This window comes from Oncorhynchus gorbuscha, linkage group LG05 (genome assembly GCF_021184085.1).
Source record: "Oncorhynchus gorbuscha isolate QuinsamMale2020 ecotype Even-year linkage group LG05, OgorEven_v1.0, whole genome shotgun sequence".
Taxonomy (NCBI): domain Eukaryota; kingdom Metazoa; phylum Chordata; class Actinopteri; order Salmoniformes; family Salmonidae; genus Oncorhynchus; species Oncorhynchus gorbuscha.
The window spans coordinates 6,692,992-6,708,901 of NC_060177.1; the positions used below are offsets into that span (position 1 = coordinate 6,692,992).

Consider the following 15,910-nt stretch of genomic DNA (forward strand, 5'->3'; position numbering starts at 1 on the left):
TATGTGATAACATCTGTATATGATAACATCTGTATATGATAACAACTGTATATGATAACATCCTGTATTTGATAACATCCTGTATATGATAACATCTGTATATGATAACATCCTATGATAACTGTATCCTGTATATGATAACATCCTGATAACATCCTGTATATGATAACATCCTGTATATGATAACATCCTGTATATGATAACATCTGTATATGATATAACATCTGCTGGTTCACTGAGTAAGACATCCTAGACCTGGTTGTGTTCCAGATGGAGCCCTATCTCCTTTACAGGGCACTACTTTTGACCAGGGCCTACATGTCTAGGGTGCAGGGGGCCATTTGGGATGCATATCTATGCCTACATCAGTCAGAGATACTGGAGAACACAAGCCACATCCGCTGTGATATGTGATTGGAGGCATTTGACCGTGATTCCATGAAGTAGCGTTCTGTTCTGTTAAATCACGGCACACCAGGTTTCTTTACCTCGTTGACATTATTCTCTTCAAACAACATCAGTGTGTCATGTTCGTTTATTTAGTTCACAGAGGGAAAATGAGGAGTGAACGGAAGTTTATTTGACTTCCAACACAACTTTGTGTGTCTGTGTGTGTGTGTGTGTGTGTGTGTGTGTGTGTGTGTGTGTGTGTGTGTGTGTGTGTGTGTGTGTGTGTGTGTGTGTGTGTGTGTGTGTGTGTGTGTGTGTGTGTGTGTGTGTGAATGTGTGTGTCTGTGTGTGTGTGTGTCTGTGTGTGTGTGTGTGTGTCTGTGGTGTGTGTGTGTGTGTGTGTGTGTGTGTGTGTGTGTGTGTGTGTGTGTGTGTGTGTGTGTGTGTGTGTGTGTGTGTGTGTGTGTGTGTGTGTGTGTGTGTGTGTGTGTGTGTGTGTGCGTCTGTGTGTGTGTGTGTGTGTGTGTGTGTGTGTCTGGGTGTGTGTGTGTGTGTGTGTGTGTGCTGCGTGCGTGCGTGTGTGTGAGTGTGTCTGTGTGTGTGTATGTGTGTCTGTGTGTGTGCGTGAGTGTGTGTGTCTGGGTGTGTCTGTGTCTGTGTCTGTGTGTGTGTGCGTGTGTGTGTGAGTGTGTGCGTGTGTGCGTGCGTGTGTCTGTGTGTGTGTGCGTGTGAGTGTGTCTGTGTGTGTGTCTGTGTGTGTGCGTGAGTGTGTGTGTCTGGGTGTGTCTGTGTCTGTGTGTGTGTGTGAGTGTGTGTGTCTGGTCTGTGTGTGTGTCTGTGTCTGTGTCTGTGTCTGTGTCTGTGTGTGTGTCTGTGTGTGTGTGTGTGTGTGTGTGTGTGTGTGTGTGTGTGTGTGTGTGTGTGTGTGTGTGTGTGTGTGTGTGTGTGTGTGTGTGTGTCTGGGTGTGTGTCTGTGTGTGTGTCTGTCTGTGTGTGTGTGTGTGTGTGTCTGGGTGTGTGTGTGTCTGGGTGTGTGTGTGTGTGTGTGTGGGTGTGTGTGTGTGTGTGTGTGTGTGTGTGTGTGTGTGTGTGTGTGTGTGTGTGTGTGTGTGTGTGTGTGCGTGACCGTCACATTTACCTATTCATCCCAGACAGATAGACCCATGAAGGGGAGAGTGGGAGTGCACTGCACCAGGGCACGTGGAGAGAGGACATCTATTGTGAAATGAGATGCAGCCCTTGATGTTTATTTAACTGTAGGTGGGAAGGTAGAGAGACGAGCATTAGTTTCTATGTCAGTCTACGTCAGTACCTTTAGGGCGGTCTCCATCGGTGGCCCTGTGTATATATATATATATATATATATGGCTGTACCTCTGTCTCTTAACTAAACAACACCACTAACACACTACTGTACACCTCTCAGCTGACAACTCTGTTGTTACAAGGATGCAGGCAGAGGAATACAATCGCAGAGGTAAGCTGGGCTTCTTCTCTATATAGTGCTGAGTAAAGCTAAAACCACGTATTTAGATTGTAGATAGTTATTGTAGGTAGTTATTGTAAGTATTGTAGGTAGTTATTGTAGGTAGTTATTGTAGGTAGTTATTGTAGGTAGTTATTCTAGGTACCGGTAGGTATTTTTGGTAGGTATTGTAGGTAATTATTGTAGGTATTTATTTTAGGTAGGTATTTTAGGTAGTTATTGTAGGTAGTTATTGTAGGTAGATAGATGGTTGGTGTTGTAGGTAGATAGATGGTTGGTGTTGTAGGTAGGTAGATGGTTGGTATTGTAGGTAGGTAGATGGTTGGTGTTGTAGGTAGGTAGATGGTTGGTGTTGTAGGTAGGTAGATGGTTGGTGTTGTAGGTAGGTAGATGGTTGGTGTTGTAGGTAGATAGATGGTTGGTGTTGTAGGTAGGTAGATGGTTGGTGTTGTAGGTAGGTAGATAGATGGTTGGTGTTGTAGGTAGGTAGATAGATGGTTGGTGTTGTAGGTAGATAGATGGTTGGTATTGTAGGTAGATAGATGGTTGGTATTGTAGGTAGATTGATGGTTGGTATTGTAGGTAGATTGATGGTTGGTATTGTAGGTAGATTGATGGTTGGTATTGTAGGTAGATGGTTGCTATTTAGGTAGGTAGATGGTTGGTATTGTAGGTAGATTGATGGTTGGTATTGTAGGTAGATTGATGGTTGGTATTGTAGGTAGATAGATGGTATTTGTAGTGATGGTTGTAGGTAGATTGATGGTTGGTAGATGGTTGGTGTTGTAGGTAGAGGTAGATAGATAGATGGTTGGTGTTGTAGGTAGATAGATGGTTGGTATTGTAGGTAGATAGATGGTTGGTATTGTAGGTAGATTGATGGTTGGTATTGTAGGTAGATAGATGGTTGGTATTGTAGGTAGATTGATGGTTGGTATTGTAGGTAGATTGATGGTTGCTATTGTAGGTAGGTAGATGGTTGGTATTGTAGGTAGATTGATGGTTGGTATTGTAGGTAGATTGATGGTTGGTATTGTAGGTAGATTGATGGTTGGTATTGTAGGTAGATTGATGGTTGGTATTGTAAGTAGATTGATGGTTGGTATTGTAGGCAGGTAGATGGTTGGTGTTGTAGGTAGATAGATGGTTGGTATTGTAGGTACGTAGATGGGGACAATAAAAGGCCACTCTAAAATAGGCAGTTTTGTCATACTGTACAACGCAATGCCACAGATGTGTCAGGTTTTGAGGGAGCGTGCAAATGGCATGCAGACTACAGGAATGTACACCAGAGCGATTGCCAGAGAATTGAATGTTCATTTCTCTACCATAAGCCGCCTCCAACAATGTTTTAGAGAATTCGGCAGTACGTCCAATCGGTCTCGTTAACCACGCCAGCCCAGGACCCCCACATCCGGCTTCTTCACCTGTAGGATCGTCTGAGACCAGCCACCCAGACAGCTGATGAAACTGTAATAAAGCTCTTTTGTGGGGGAAAAAAATATTCTGATTGGCTGGGCCTGGTTTCCCAGTAGATGGACCTGGCTCCCAAATGGGTGGACCGACGTCTCCCTGGTCCACCCATGGCTGCGCCCCTGTCATGTGAAATCCATAGATTTGGGCCTAATGAATTTATTTAAATGAACTGATTTCCTTTGGGGAAAAAAGTCCTTATATGAACTGTAACTCAACTGTAAAATCATTGACATTTTTTGCATGTTGCGTTTATATATGTGCTCAGTATAATATGCTATCTCATATTGTGTAATCTGTCTGTTGTTTTGTTATACCCTGAAGAAGACCAAAACACAGTGATTTTAATCCTCTTACATCTATTTCTATAGATCTCAAAGTGTGGTTGAACATTGTTTGTGATTGATATCCTATATAATATAATATGCTATCTAATATCGTGTAATCTGACTGTTGTGTGTTGTCCGTCGTCCAGGTAAAGAGATGGTGGATTACATCACTAGGTACCTGACCACCATCAGAGAGAGGAAGGTGACGCCAGGCCCAGAGGTGAAGCCTGGCTATATGAGAGAGCTGCTGCCAGACAGCGCCCCCACTGACCCGGAGGACTGGGACTGTATCTTCGGGGACATAGAGAAGGTCATCATGCCTGGGGTACGTTATGTTCACACATTATATACTCAGCAAAAAAAAAAAAGAAACGTGCCTTTTTCAGGACCCGTCTTTCAAAGAGAATTCGTAAAAATCCAAATAATGTCACAGATCATTGTAAAGGGTTTAAACATGGTTTCCCATGCTTGTTCAATGAACCATAAACAATTAATGAACATGCTCCCGTCGAAGGGTTGTTAAGACACTAACAGCTTACAGACCGTAGGCAATTAATGTCACAGTTATGAAAACTTAGGACAGTAAAAAGGCCTTTCTACTGACTCTGAAAAACACCAAAAGAATGATGCCCAGGGTCCCTGCTCATCTGCGTGAACATGCCTTAGGCATGCTGCAAGGAGGCATGAGGACTACAGAAGTGGCCAGGGCAATAAATTGCATTGTCCGTACTGTGAGACGCCTAAGACAGCGCTACAGGGAGACAGGACGGACAGCTGATTGTAGAGGATCGGTACATCCGAACATCACACGTGCGGGACAGGTACAGGATGGCAACAACAACTGCCCGAGTTACACCAGGAACACACAATCCCTCCATCAGTGCTCAGACTGTTCGCAATAGGCTGAGAGAGGCTGGACTGAGGGCTTGTAGGCCTGTTGTAAGGCAGGTCCTCACCAGACATCACCGGCAACAACGTGGCCTTTGGCGGTGGAGGGTCCGTCATGTAGCTCAGTTGGTAGAGCATGGCGCTTGTAACGCCAGGGTAGTGGGTTCAATTCCCGGGACCACCCATACGTACAATGTATGCACACATGACTGTAAGTCGCTTTGGATAAAAGCGTCTGCTAAATGGCATATTATTATTATTTTATCATTGGACTGAGCTGGTTGTCATTTCAGGAAATCTCAACGCTGTGCGTTACAGGGAAGACATCATCCTCCCTCATGTGGTACCCTTCCTGCAGTCTCATCCTGACATGACCCTCCAGCATGACAATGCCACCAGCCATACTGCTCGTTCTGTGCATGATTTCCTGCAAGACAGAAATGTCAGTGTTCTGCCATGGCCAGCGAAGAGCCCAGAACTCAATCCCATTGAGCACGTCTGGGACCTGTTGGATCGGAGGGTGAGGGCTAGGGCCATTCCCCCCCAGAAATGTCCGGGACCTTGCAGGTGCCTTGGTGGAAGAGTGGGGTACAGTCTCACAGCAGGAACTGGCTAATCTGGTGCAGTCCATGAGGAGATGCACTGCAGTACTTAATGCAGCTGGTGGCCACACCAGATACTGACTGTTACTTTTGACCCCCCTTTGTTCATGGACACATTTTTCCATTTTTGTTAGTCACATGTCTGTGGAACTTGTTCAGTTTATGTCTCAGTTGTTGAATCTTGTTATGTTCATACAAATATGTACACATGTTAAGTTTGCTGAAAATAAACACAGTTGACAGTGACAGGACGTTTCTTTTCTTGCCGAGTGACTATGAGATGTTACCAGGACCATTGTGGATCAAACATCGATTGTTCACTGGAAGGATATTCTGTCCCCCAAAGTATCTTTCTGGCACTAATGAGTGTGTGTGTGTGTGTGTGTGTGTGTGTGTGTGTGTGTGTGTGTGTGTGTGTGTGTGTGTGTGTGTGTGTGTGTGTGTGTGTGTGTGTGTGTGTGTGTGCGCGTGTCAGGTGGTCCACTGGCAGAGCCCCTACATGCATGCGTACTATCCAGCCCTGACCTCCTGGCCCTCCATGTTAGGAGACATGTTGGCTGACGCCATCAACAACATCGGATTCACCTGGGTAACCATCTCACCACATCAAACTTGACTTACACTTTGTGTGGAACTACACTAAATTCACTCACTTAATTATCCAACTCAACTTTTGGTTTAAAGACTCGAATATCATGTTTGTTTAAAAAAATATATATTTCCTGGCAAAACATTAACTGTGACATCAGGTTTGTGAGTTTTTTAAATCTATTAAGTTACTTTGGATACAATCATCTGCTACAGGAAACCCCTGCAGGAAATAATGACTATTTATTATAGAATAACTATTTATGATGAATGAAATCCTATAGTAGTGTGATATTATAATTATAATGACTATTTATGATAGAATAACTATTTATGAAGGAAATCCTATAGTAGTGTGATATTATAATTATAATGACTATTTATGATAGAATAACATGAAGGAAATCCTATAGTAGTGTGATATTATAATTATAATGACTATTTATGATAGAATAAATGAAGGAAATCCTATAGTAGTGTGATATTATAATTATAATGACTATTTATGATAGAATAAATGAAGGAAATCCTATAGTAGTGTGATATTATAATTATAATGACTATTTATGATAGAATAAATGAAGGAAACATGATGATATTATAATTATTGTATAGAATTGAAGGAAATCCAGGCCTCCAGCCCGATATTATAATTATAATGACTATTTATGATAGAATACAGAGCTATAGTAGTGTGATATTATAATTATAATGACTATTTATGATAGATGAAACGTGATGGACTGGTTGTGTAAAGCTCTTGGTCTCCCCACCTTCTTCCTCCATCACCACCCAGAAAGCACCGGGGGAGGAATACTGCAGGTAGGATAGATACACCTGACCATACTCACCTTACAGTACCAACTAGACAGCACCAGGGGAGGAATACTGCAGGTAGGATAGATACACCTGACCATACTCACCTTACAGTACCAACTAGACAGCACCAGGGGAGGAATACTGCAGGTAGGATAGATACACCTGACCATACTCACCTTACAGTACCAACTAGACAGCACCAGGGGAGGAATACTGCAGGTAGGATAGATACACCTGACCATACTCACCTTACAGTACCAACCAGACAGCACCAGGGGAGGAATACTGCAGGTAGGATAGATACACCTGACCATACTCACCTTACAGTACCAACTAGACAGCACCAGGGGAGGAATACTGCAGGTAGGATAGATACACCTGACCATACTCACCTTACAGTACCAACTAGACAGCACCAGGGGAGGAATACTGCAGGTAGGATAGATATACCTGACCATACTCACCTTACAGTACCAACTAGACAGCACCAGGGGAGGCACCATGACCATACTCATACAGTAACCAGACAGCACCAGGTAGGATAGATATTACCTGACCATACTCACCTTACAGTACCAACTAGACAGCACCAGGGGAGGAATACTGCAGGTAGGATAGATACACCTGACCATACTCACCTTACAGTACCAATGATAGACAGCACCAGGGGAGGAATACTGCAGGTAGGATAGATACACCTGACCATACTCACCTTACAGTACCAACTAGACAGCACCAGGGGAGGAATACTGCAGGTAGGATAGATACACCTGACCATACTCACCTTACAGTACCAACTAGACAGCACCAGGGGAGGAATACTGCAGGTAGGATAGATACACCTGACCATACTCACCTTACAGTACCAACTAGACAGCACCAGGGAGGAATACTGCAGGTAGGATAGATATACCTGACCATACTCACCTTACAGTACCAACCAGACAGCACCAGGGGAGGAATACTGCAGGTAGGATAGATATACCTGACCATACCTGACCATACTCACCTTACAGTACCAACTAGACAGCACCAGGGGAGGAATACTGCAGGTAGGATAGATACACCTGACCATACTCACCTTACAGTACCAACTAGACAGCACCAGGGGAGGAATACTGCAGGTAGGATAGATACACCTGACCATACTCACCTTACAGTACCAACCAGACAGCACCAGGGGAGGAATACTGCAGGTAGGATAGACCTTATACCAACCAGACAGCACCAGGAGGAATACTGCAGGTGGATAGTATACCTGACCATACTCACCTTACAGTACCAACCAGACAGCACCAGGGGAGGAATACTGCAGGTAGGATAGATATACCTGGGTATACCTGACCATACTCACCTTACAGTACCAACCAGACAGCACCAGGGGAGGAATACTGCAGGTAGGATAGATAGATACACAACTGAATACTGCAGGTAGGATAGATACCTGACCATACTCACCTTACAGTACCAACTAGACAGCACCAGGGGAGGAATACTGCAGGTAGGATAGATACACCTGACCATACTCACCTTACAGTACCAACCAGACAGCACCAGGGGAGGAATACTGCAGGTAGGATAGATACACCTGACCATACTCACCTTACAGTACCAACTAGACAGCACCAGGGGAGGAATACTGCAGGTAGGATAGATACACCTGACCATACTCACCTTACAGTACCAACTAGACAGCACCAGGGGAGGAATACTGCAGGTAGGATAGATACACCTGACCATACTCACCTTACAGTACCAACTAGACAGCACCAGGGGAGGAATACTGCAGGTAGGATAGATACACCTGACCATACCTATACCATACTCACCTTACAGTACCAACTAGACAGCACCAGGGGAGGAATACTGCAGGTAGGATAGATACACCTGACCATACTCACCTTACAGTACCAACTAGACAGCACCAGGGGAGGAATACTGCAGGTAGGATAGATAACCTGACCATACTCACCTTGTTAGACAGCACCAGGGGAGGAATACAGGTAGGATAGATTTTCTCTACTCACCTTACAGTACCAACTAGACAGCACCAGGGGAGGAATACTGCAGGTAGGATAGTACCTCACCTGACCATACTCACCTTACAGTACCAACTAGACAGCACCAGGGGAGGAATACTGCAGGTAGGATAGATACACCTGACCATACCTAGACAGCACCAGGAGGAATACCATCCTCACCCTTACAGTACCAACTAGACAGCACCAGGGGAGGAATACTGCAGGTAGGATAGATATACCTGACCATACCCACCTTACAGTACCAACTAGACAGCACCAGGGGAGGAATACTGCAGGTAGGATAGATATACCTGACCATACTCACCTTACAGTACCAACTAGACAGCACCAGGGGAGGAATACTGCAGGTAGGATAGATACACCTGACCATACTCACCTTACAGTACCAACTAGACAGCACCAGGGGAGGAATACTGCAGGTAGGATAGATACACCTGACCATACTCACCTTACAGTACCAACCAGACAGCACCAGGGGAGGAATACTGCAGGTAGGATAGATACACCTGACCATACTCACCTTACAGTACCCAGACAGCACCAGGGGAGGAATACTGCAGGTAGGATAGATACACCTGACCAGAGGACATACTCACCTTACAGTACCAACTAGACAGCACCAGGGGAGGAATACTGCAGGTAGGATAGATACACCTGACCATACTCACCTTACAGTACCAACCAGACAGCACCAGGGGAGGAATACTGCAGGTAGGATAGATACACCTGACCATACTCACCTTACAGTACCAACCAGACAGCACCAGGGGAGGAATACTGCAGGTAGGATAGATAACTGACACCTGACCACACACACCTTACAGTACCAACAGACAGCACCAGGGGAGGAATACTGCAGGTAGGATAGATACACCTGACCATACTCACCTTACAGTACCAACACACACCTGACCATACTCACCTTACAGCACAGGGGAATACTGCAGGTAGGATACACACCTGACCATACTCACCTTACAGTACCAACCAGACAGCACCAGGGGAGGAATACTGCAGGTAGGATAGATACACCTGACCATACTCACCTTACAGTACCAACCAGACAGCACCAGGGAGGAATTCTGCAGGTAATGATAGACCTGTACTGTCTTACAGTACCAACCAGACAGCACCAGTGGGAGGAATCTGCAGGTAGGATAGATACACCTGACCATACTCACCTTACAGTACCAATAAGACAGCACCAGGGGTGTACTGTCAGGTAGGATAGATACACCTGACCATACTCATACTACCAACCAGACAGCACCAGGGGAGGAATACTGTCAGGTAGGATAGTCCTGACCATCCCTCACCTTACAGTACCAACTAGACAGCACCAGGTCTTTGTCCCTCCAGGTCTGCCTGTCCCTGACCATACTCCGTCCGTCTGTACCTTTCCAGACTCTCCAGGGGAGGAATCTCAGGTGTTTGTCCGCCTCTTCCTCCTGCCTCCCTATCCCTCCCTCCCAGACAGCTCAGTGGAGAATAGGCAGGTCTGATCTCCCTGGTGAATACTCACCTTCCTCCAACCAGACAGCACCAGGGGACAGAATCCCTGACAGAGGACCTAGACACTCTGGTCATACTCCAGACAGGCCATTCAGACCAGCACAGGAGGACTGAGGTTACTGGTACACCTGTCATATCCAACAGCTTACAGTACCAGCAGACAGCACCAGGGATATTAGGGCAGGTGGTACCTGGTCTACTGAGTAGGGTACAGCACACAGGACCATTAGGGGTGGTAGGTCACACACACACACACACAGGTAAATAAGAGCACACACACACACACAGTTCATAAACGTAGTTTTTTCTCTCCCTCCATCCCACAAATAGTGAGTTCTGTGAGAGATTGTCTGTCTGCCCGTGTGTCCGTCCATCTGCCTGTCCGTGTGTCCTTCCCATCTGCCTGTCTGTCCGTGTGTCCGTCCATCTGCCTGTCTGTCCTCCATCCATCTGCCTGTCTGTCCTGTCTCTCTCCCCTTCTGTCCGTCCGTCCGTCCCTGTCCGTCCGTGTGGTCCGTGTGTCCGTCCCTCTCTGCCTCTATTAGGCTCACTCCTCAGTGGGAAGGCAGGTCTGATCCAGCAGACAGAGACCTGGTGAAGATCAGGTCAACTCCAGACCACTTCTCCCTGGTGGTAGGTCACCAGGAAACAGGCCATTAGGGGACAGGAGGAGAGTGACTGGTATATTAGGATTGTCTGTCATGGTAGGTCATGGTAGGGTATATTAGGGGTCCATCTGGTGGTAGGTCATGGTAGGGTATATTCCGTCCGGGGTGGTAGGTCATGGTAGGGTATATTAGGGGTGGTAGGTCATGGTAGGGTATATTAGAGGGGAAACAGGTAGAGGACATGGTAGGTATATGGTAGGTCATGGTAGGGTATATTAGGGTGGTAGGGTATATTAGGGGTGGTAGGTCATGGTAGGGTATATTAGGGGGTGGTAGGTCATATTAGGGTCATATTAGGGGTGGTAGGTCATGGTAGGGTATATTAGGGGGTGGTAGGGTAGGGTATATTAGGGGTGGTAGGATGGTAGGGTATATTAGGGGTGGTAGGTCATGGTAGGGTATATTAGGGGTGGTAGGTCATGGTAGGGTATATTAGGGGTGGTAGGGGTAGGTCATGGTAGGGTATATTAGGTGGGGTGGTAGGTATATTAGGGGGTGGTGGTAGGGTATATTAGGTGGTGGTAGGTCATGGTAGGGTATATTAGGGGATGGTAGGTCATATTAGGGGTGGTAGGTCATGGTAGGGTATATTAGGGGGCGGTAGGTCATGGTAGGGTATATTAGGTGGTGGTAGGTCATGGTAGGGTATATTAGGGGGTGGTAGGTCATGGTAGGGTATATTAGGTGGTGGTAGGTCATGGTAGGGTATATTAGGGGATGGTAGGTCATATTAGGGGGTGGTAGGTCATGGTAGGGTATATTAGGGGCGGTAGGTCATGGTAGGGTATTAGGGGTGGTAGGGTATATTAGGGGCGGTAGGTCATGGTAGGGTATATTATGAGGCGGTAGGTCATTGTAGGGTATATTAGGTCATGGTAGGGTATATTAGGGGGTGGTAGGTGGTGGTAGGGTATATTAGAGGGTGGTAGATTGTGGTAGGTCGTGGTAGGGTATATTAGGGGATGGTAGGTCATAGTAGATCATAAACAGTTGTAACCAAGGTCGTAACCAAGGTCGTAACCAAACCAAAGATCATGTTTGTTTGTTTGTTTCAGCTGTGTGCCACTCTGGGGACCACGGGGTGTGTGCCTTCGACGACCTGTCAGAGCTGGGACCAGTGTGTACGTCTGTACCCCCCTACCTCCTCATTATCATACACACCTGTATCACACATAACATGTATGACATGTGACCTTTGTATGCCTTTGGAGAATCTCAGTGTCCTGGGTCCGTATTCATAAAGAGTCTCCGAGTAACAGCGCTGATCATGAATGGACGGGTTGCTCTGCCCCTGTGAGCCATTCCTGCTCGCACAAGCCAAGGTTCCCACAAGGCTACTTCATACTTACTCTGAGACGCTGGATGAATACAGATCAGGGTCGCAGGTTCAAGTTCCACTCGGACTCCCACCGCCCCCCCCCCTCAGATTCTCTGCAAAACGTGTTTGTATTCCTCCCCCTGCCTGGCCTAGGTGCAGAGGAAGGTCTGTGGCTGCATGTGGATGCAGCGTACGCAGGCTCAGCGTTTCTCTGTCCTGAGCTGAGAGGACCTCTGGGGGGTATAGAGTACGCTGACTCCTTCGCGTTCAACCCCTCCAAATGGATGATGGTCCACTTCGACTGCACTGCCTTCTGGTGAGGGAGGGAGGGAGGGAGGAATGGGAGGGAGAGGGAAGGGGAGGGAGGGAGAGAGAGGGAGAGGGAGAGAGGGAGAGAGGGAGAGAGAGAGAGAGAGAGGGAGGGGAGAAAGGAAGAGAGAGGGAGGAAGAGGGGGGAGGGGAGGGGGGAAGGGGAGGGAGGGAGGGAGAATGCAGAGGGGAGGGGAGGGAGGGATGGGAGGGAGAGAGAGAGGAAGGGGAGAAAGGAAGAGAGAGGGAGGAAGGGAGAGGAAGGGGAGGGAGAGGGAGAGGGAGAGAGAGGAAGGGGAGAAAGGAAGAGAGAGGGAGGAATGGGAGGGAGAGAGAATGCGGAGGGGGAGAGGAATGGAAGACCTGGTTGTCATCCTGTCCTGCAGTCTAATGACCAAAGCGCCCTCTAGTGGCCTCATGGGTGGAATATTAACAATGATTAAATTACCATTATTTCAGAAAGACAGACGGAAATCCTGTGATTCAATGTCAAACGGTTGTGTTCTATTCAGTCTTCTGTGATGTATATAAAGTGTAATATTGGGATACAAACTCCAAATGTAATACATTTCAACTCTGTATCTGACAGGTGTCTTCTGTTTTTAAACCCATAACCATGTGTGTGAAGTAGATTGGTTTATTAACACTACCAAGAAACGTTGTGTGATCCTGATTTAGCCCACTGCAGTAAATCGTTTTAAAAAGAGAGAGGGGGGGTAGAGAGGAGTTATGACGACCCTCGAGGGCTTTCCAGACACGAAGCGGCGGCGGCGTTGCCCATTCATTAAATCAAATCAAATCAAATGTTATTTGTCACATACACATGGTTAGCAGATGTTAATGCGAGTGTAGCGAAATGCTTGTGCTTCTAGTTCCGACAATGCAGTAATAACCAACGAGTAATCTAACTAACAATTCCAAAACTACTACCTCATACACACAAGTGTAAAGGGATAAAGAATATGTACATAAAGATATATGAATGAGTGATGGTACAGAGCGGCATAGGCAAGATGCAGTGGATGGTATCGAGTACAGTCTATACATATGAGATGAGTATGTAAACAAAGTGGCTAGTGATACATGTATTACATAAAGATGAAGTAGATGATACAGTATACACATATACATATGAGATGAGTAATGTAGAGTATGTAAACATTATATTAAGTAGCATTGTTTAAAGTGGCTAGTGATATCTTTTTACATCAATTCCCATTATTAAAGTGGTTGGAGTTGAGTCAGTGTGTTGGCAGCAGCCACTCAATGTTAGTGGTGGCTGTTTAACAGTCTGATGGCCTTGAGATAGAAGCTGTTCTTTATTGATTGGAACTAGACTCGTGCACGTGAAAGCCACTCAGCCAAGGCAGAGAAAATAGGACTGCTCTATTTGGGCTAACTCTGCTCAGCCCCATGGCATCCTGTCTGGAAAGAGATATAGTAACTGCTCTATATGGGCTAACTCTGCTCAGCCCCATGGCATCCTGTCTGGAAAGAGATATAGTAACTGCTCTATATGGGCTAACTCTGCTCAGCCCCATGGCATCCTGTCTGGAAAGAGATATAGTAACTGCTCTATATGGGCTAACTCTGCTCAGCCCCATGGCATCCTGTCTGGAAAGAGATATAGTAACTGCTCTATATGGGCTAACTCTGCTCAGCCCCATGGCATCCTGTCTGGAAAGAGATATAGTAACTGCTCTATATGGGCTAACTCTGCTCAGCCCCATGGCATCCTGTCTGGAAAGAGATATAGTAACTGCTCTATATGGGCTAACTCTGCTCAGCCCCATGGCATCCTGTCTGGAAAGAGATATAGTAACTGCTCTATATGGGCTAACTCTGCTCAGCCCCATGGCATCCTGTCTGGAAAGAGATATAGCAATGCAGGTGCTTCTACACCTGCATTGCTTGCTGTTTGGGGTTTTAGGCTGGGTTTCTGTACATCACTTTGAGATATCAGCTGATGTACGAAGGGCTATATAAATACATTTGATTTGACATGTTTTTCTACGGTGGTCCTAACAGGGTGAAGGACAAGGTCAAGCTCCAACAAACCTTCAGTGTCGACCCTGTCTACCTCAGACACGAAAACTCAGACCAAGCCACCGACTTCATGGTACAAACTACCTACATTTTTACTTTTTTAGTCATTTAGCAGACGCGCTTATCCAGAGCGACTTGCAGTAGTGAGTGCAGACATTTTCCTACTTTTTTCGGACTGGTCCGCCGTGGGAATCGAACCCACAACCCTGGCGTTGCAAACTGAGCCACACTCTATACTAATCTACCAATTTGCAGACTGTATTTTTGACCATTACTTCACGGTACACACTACCTACCTTTTGTATACTCAATTTGTAAGTCGCTCTGGATAAGAGCGTCTGCTAAATGACTTAAATGTAAATGTGATAATCTCATCAACTCAGATTAGTCACTCCACCTAATTCTCATCCCATAAAATAATTGGCAACTTTGAATTGGATCAAATGAAGAAAGTAGTAGAGCACTACTGTAATCCTATTGTTTCTCACTGTGAGACCCGTGCAGAAAGAAGGGAGCATTCTAGAATGGTAGCCTCTTCTCTTTACTGATCAGTGTGCACCTTGTCAGGTTGTGTGTTTTGTTAGCTTCTACTGTAAAGATATTGAGATCTTGGATTTGCAATTATGTTTGAATATCCTCCGTGAGACATCTCACAATGGAGTCTGATGGTTGACTGGGTGGTACGGCTTCCCTCTGCAGTTTTATTGTGGGAATGAGCTGGTAGACACAACATATACTGAGTGTACAAAACATTAAGGACACCTGCTCTTTCCATAACATAGACTGTTTCTGTCCAGCACTTTGTGACATCGGCTGATGTAAAAAGGGCTTTATAAATACATTTGATGATCAACATTGTTGGTCCAACCTCTGCCTTTTAACACAGATCTAGGATCAGCAGTACCCAAATCCTAACATTAACCACTGTCCGGAAAGCATGCAAATCTTCTTGAAACTGATCTGGAACCTGATCTGGATCACTATCTTACTATAGATGTTAATGTTGATTTGAATGTTAACCTTGACCCTGATCCACTGTGTCTGTCAGCATTGGCAGATCCCCCTGAGTCTGTCTGTGTGTCTGTCAGCATTGGCAGATCCCCCTGAGTCTGTCTGTGTGTCTGTCAGCATTGGCAGATCCCCCTGAGTCTGTCTGTGTGTCTGTCAGCATTGGCAGATCCCCCTGAGTCTGTCTGTGTGTCTGTCAGCATTGGCAGATCCCCTGAGTCTGTCTGTGTGTCTGTCAGCATTGGCAGATCCCCCTGAGTCTGTCTGTGTGTCTGTCAGCATTGGCAGATCCCCTGAGTCTGTCTGTGTGTCTGTCAGCATTGGCAGATCCCCCTGAGTCTGTCTGTGTGTCTGTCAGCATTGGCAGATCCCCCTGAGTCTGTCTGTGTGTCTGTCAGCATTGGCAGATCCCCCTGAGTCTGTCTGTGTGTC

The 15,910-nt window shown here is 46.0% G+C and overlaps 1 protein-coding gene across 1 annotated transcript in view; it reads left to right on the top strand.

Annotated features, from left to right (window-relative positions):
* Nucleotides 1–1,752: 1,752 nt before the first annotated feature.
* The window catches only part of LOC124035389, a 24,416-nt gene continuing 10,258 nt past the window's right edge, over nt 1,753–15,910 (top strand). The window contains exons 1-9 of the mRNA XM_046348844.1: nt 1,753–1,867; nt 3,825–4,003; nt 5,644–5,757; nt 6,514–6,578; nt 10,154–10,251; nt 11,853–11,918; nt 12,269–12,431; nt 14,453–14,543; nt 15,519–15,533. Coding sequence (XP_046204800.1) covers nt 1,840–1,867; nt 3,825–4,003; nt 5,644–5,757; nt 6,514–6,578; nt 10,154–10,251; nt 11,853–11,918; nt 12,269–12,431; nt 14,453–14,543; nt 15,519–15,533 — 819 coding nt within the window. The 5' untranslated portion in view covers nt 1,753–1,839. The remainder of the gene's footprint in view (nt 1,868–3,824; nt 4,004–5,643; nt 5,758–6,513; nt 6,579–10,153; nt 10,252–11,852; nt 11,919–12,268; nt 12,432–14,452; nt 14,544–15,518; nt 15,534–15,910) is intronic.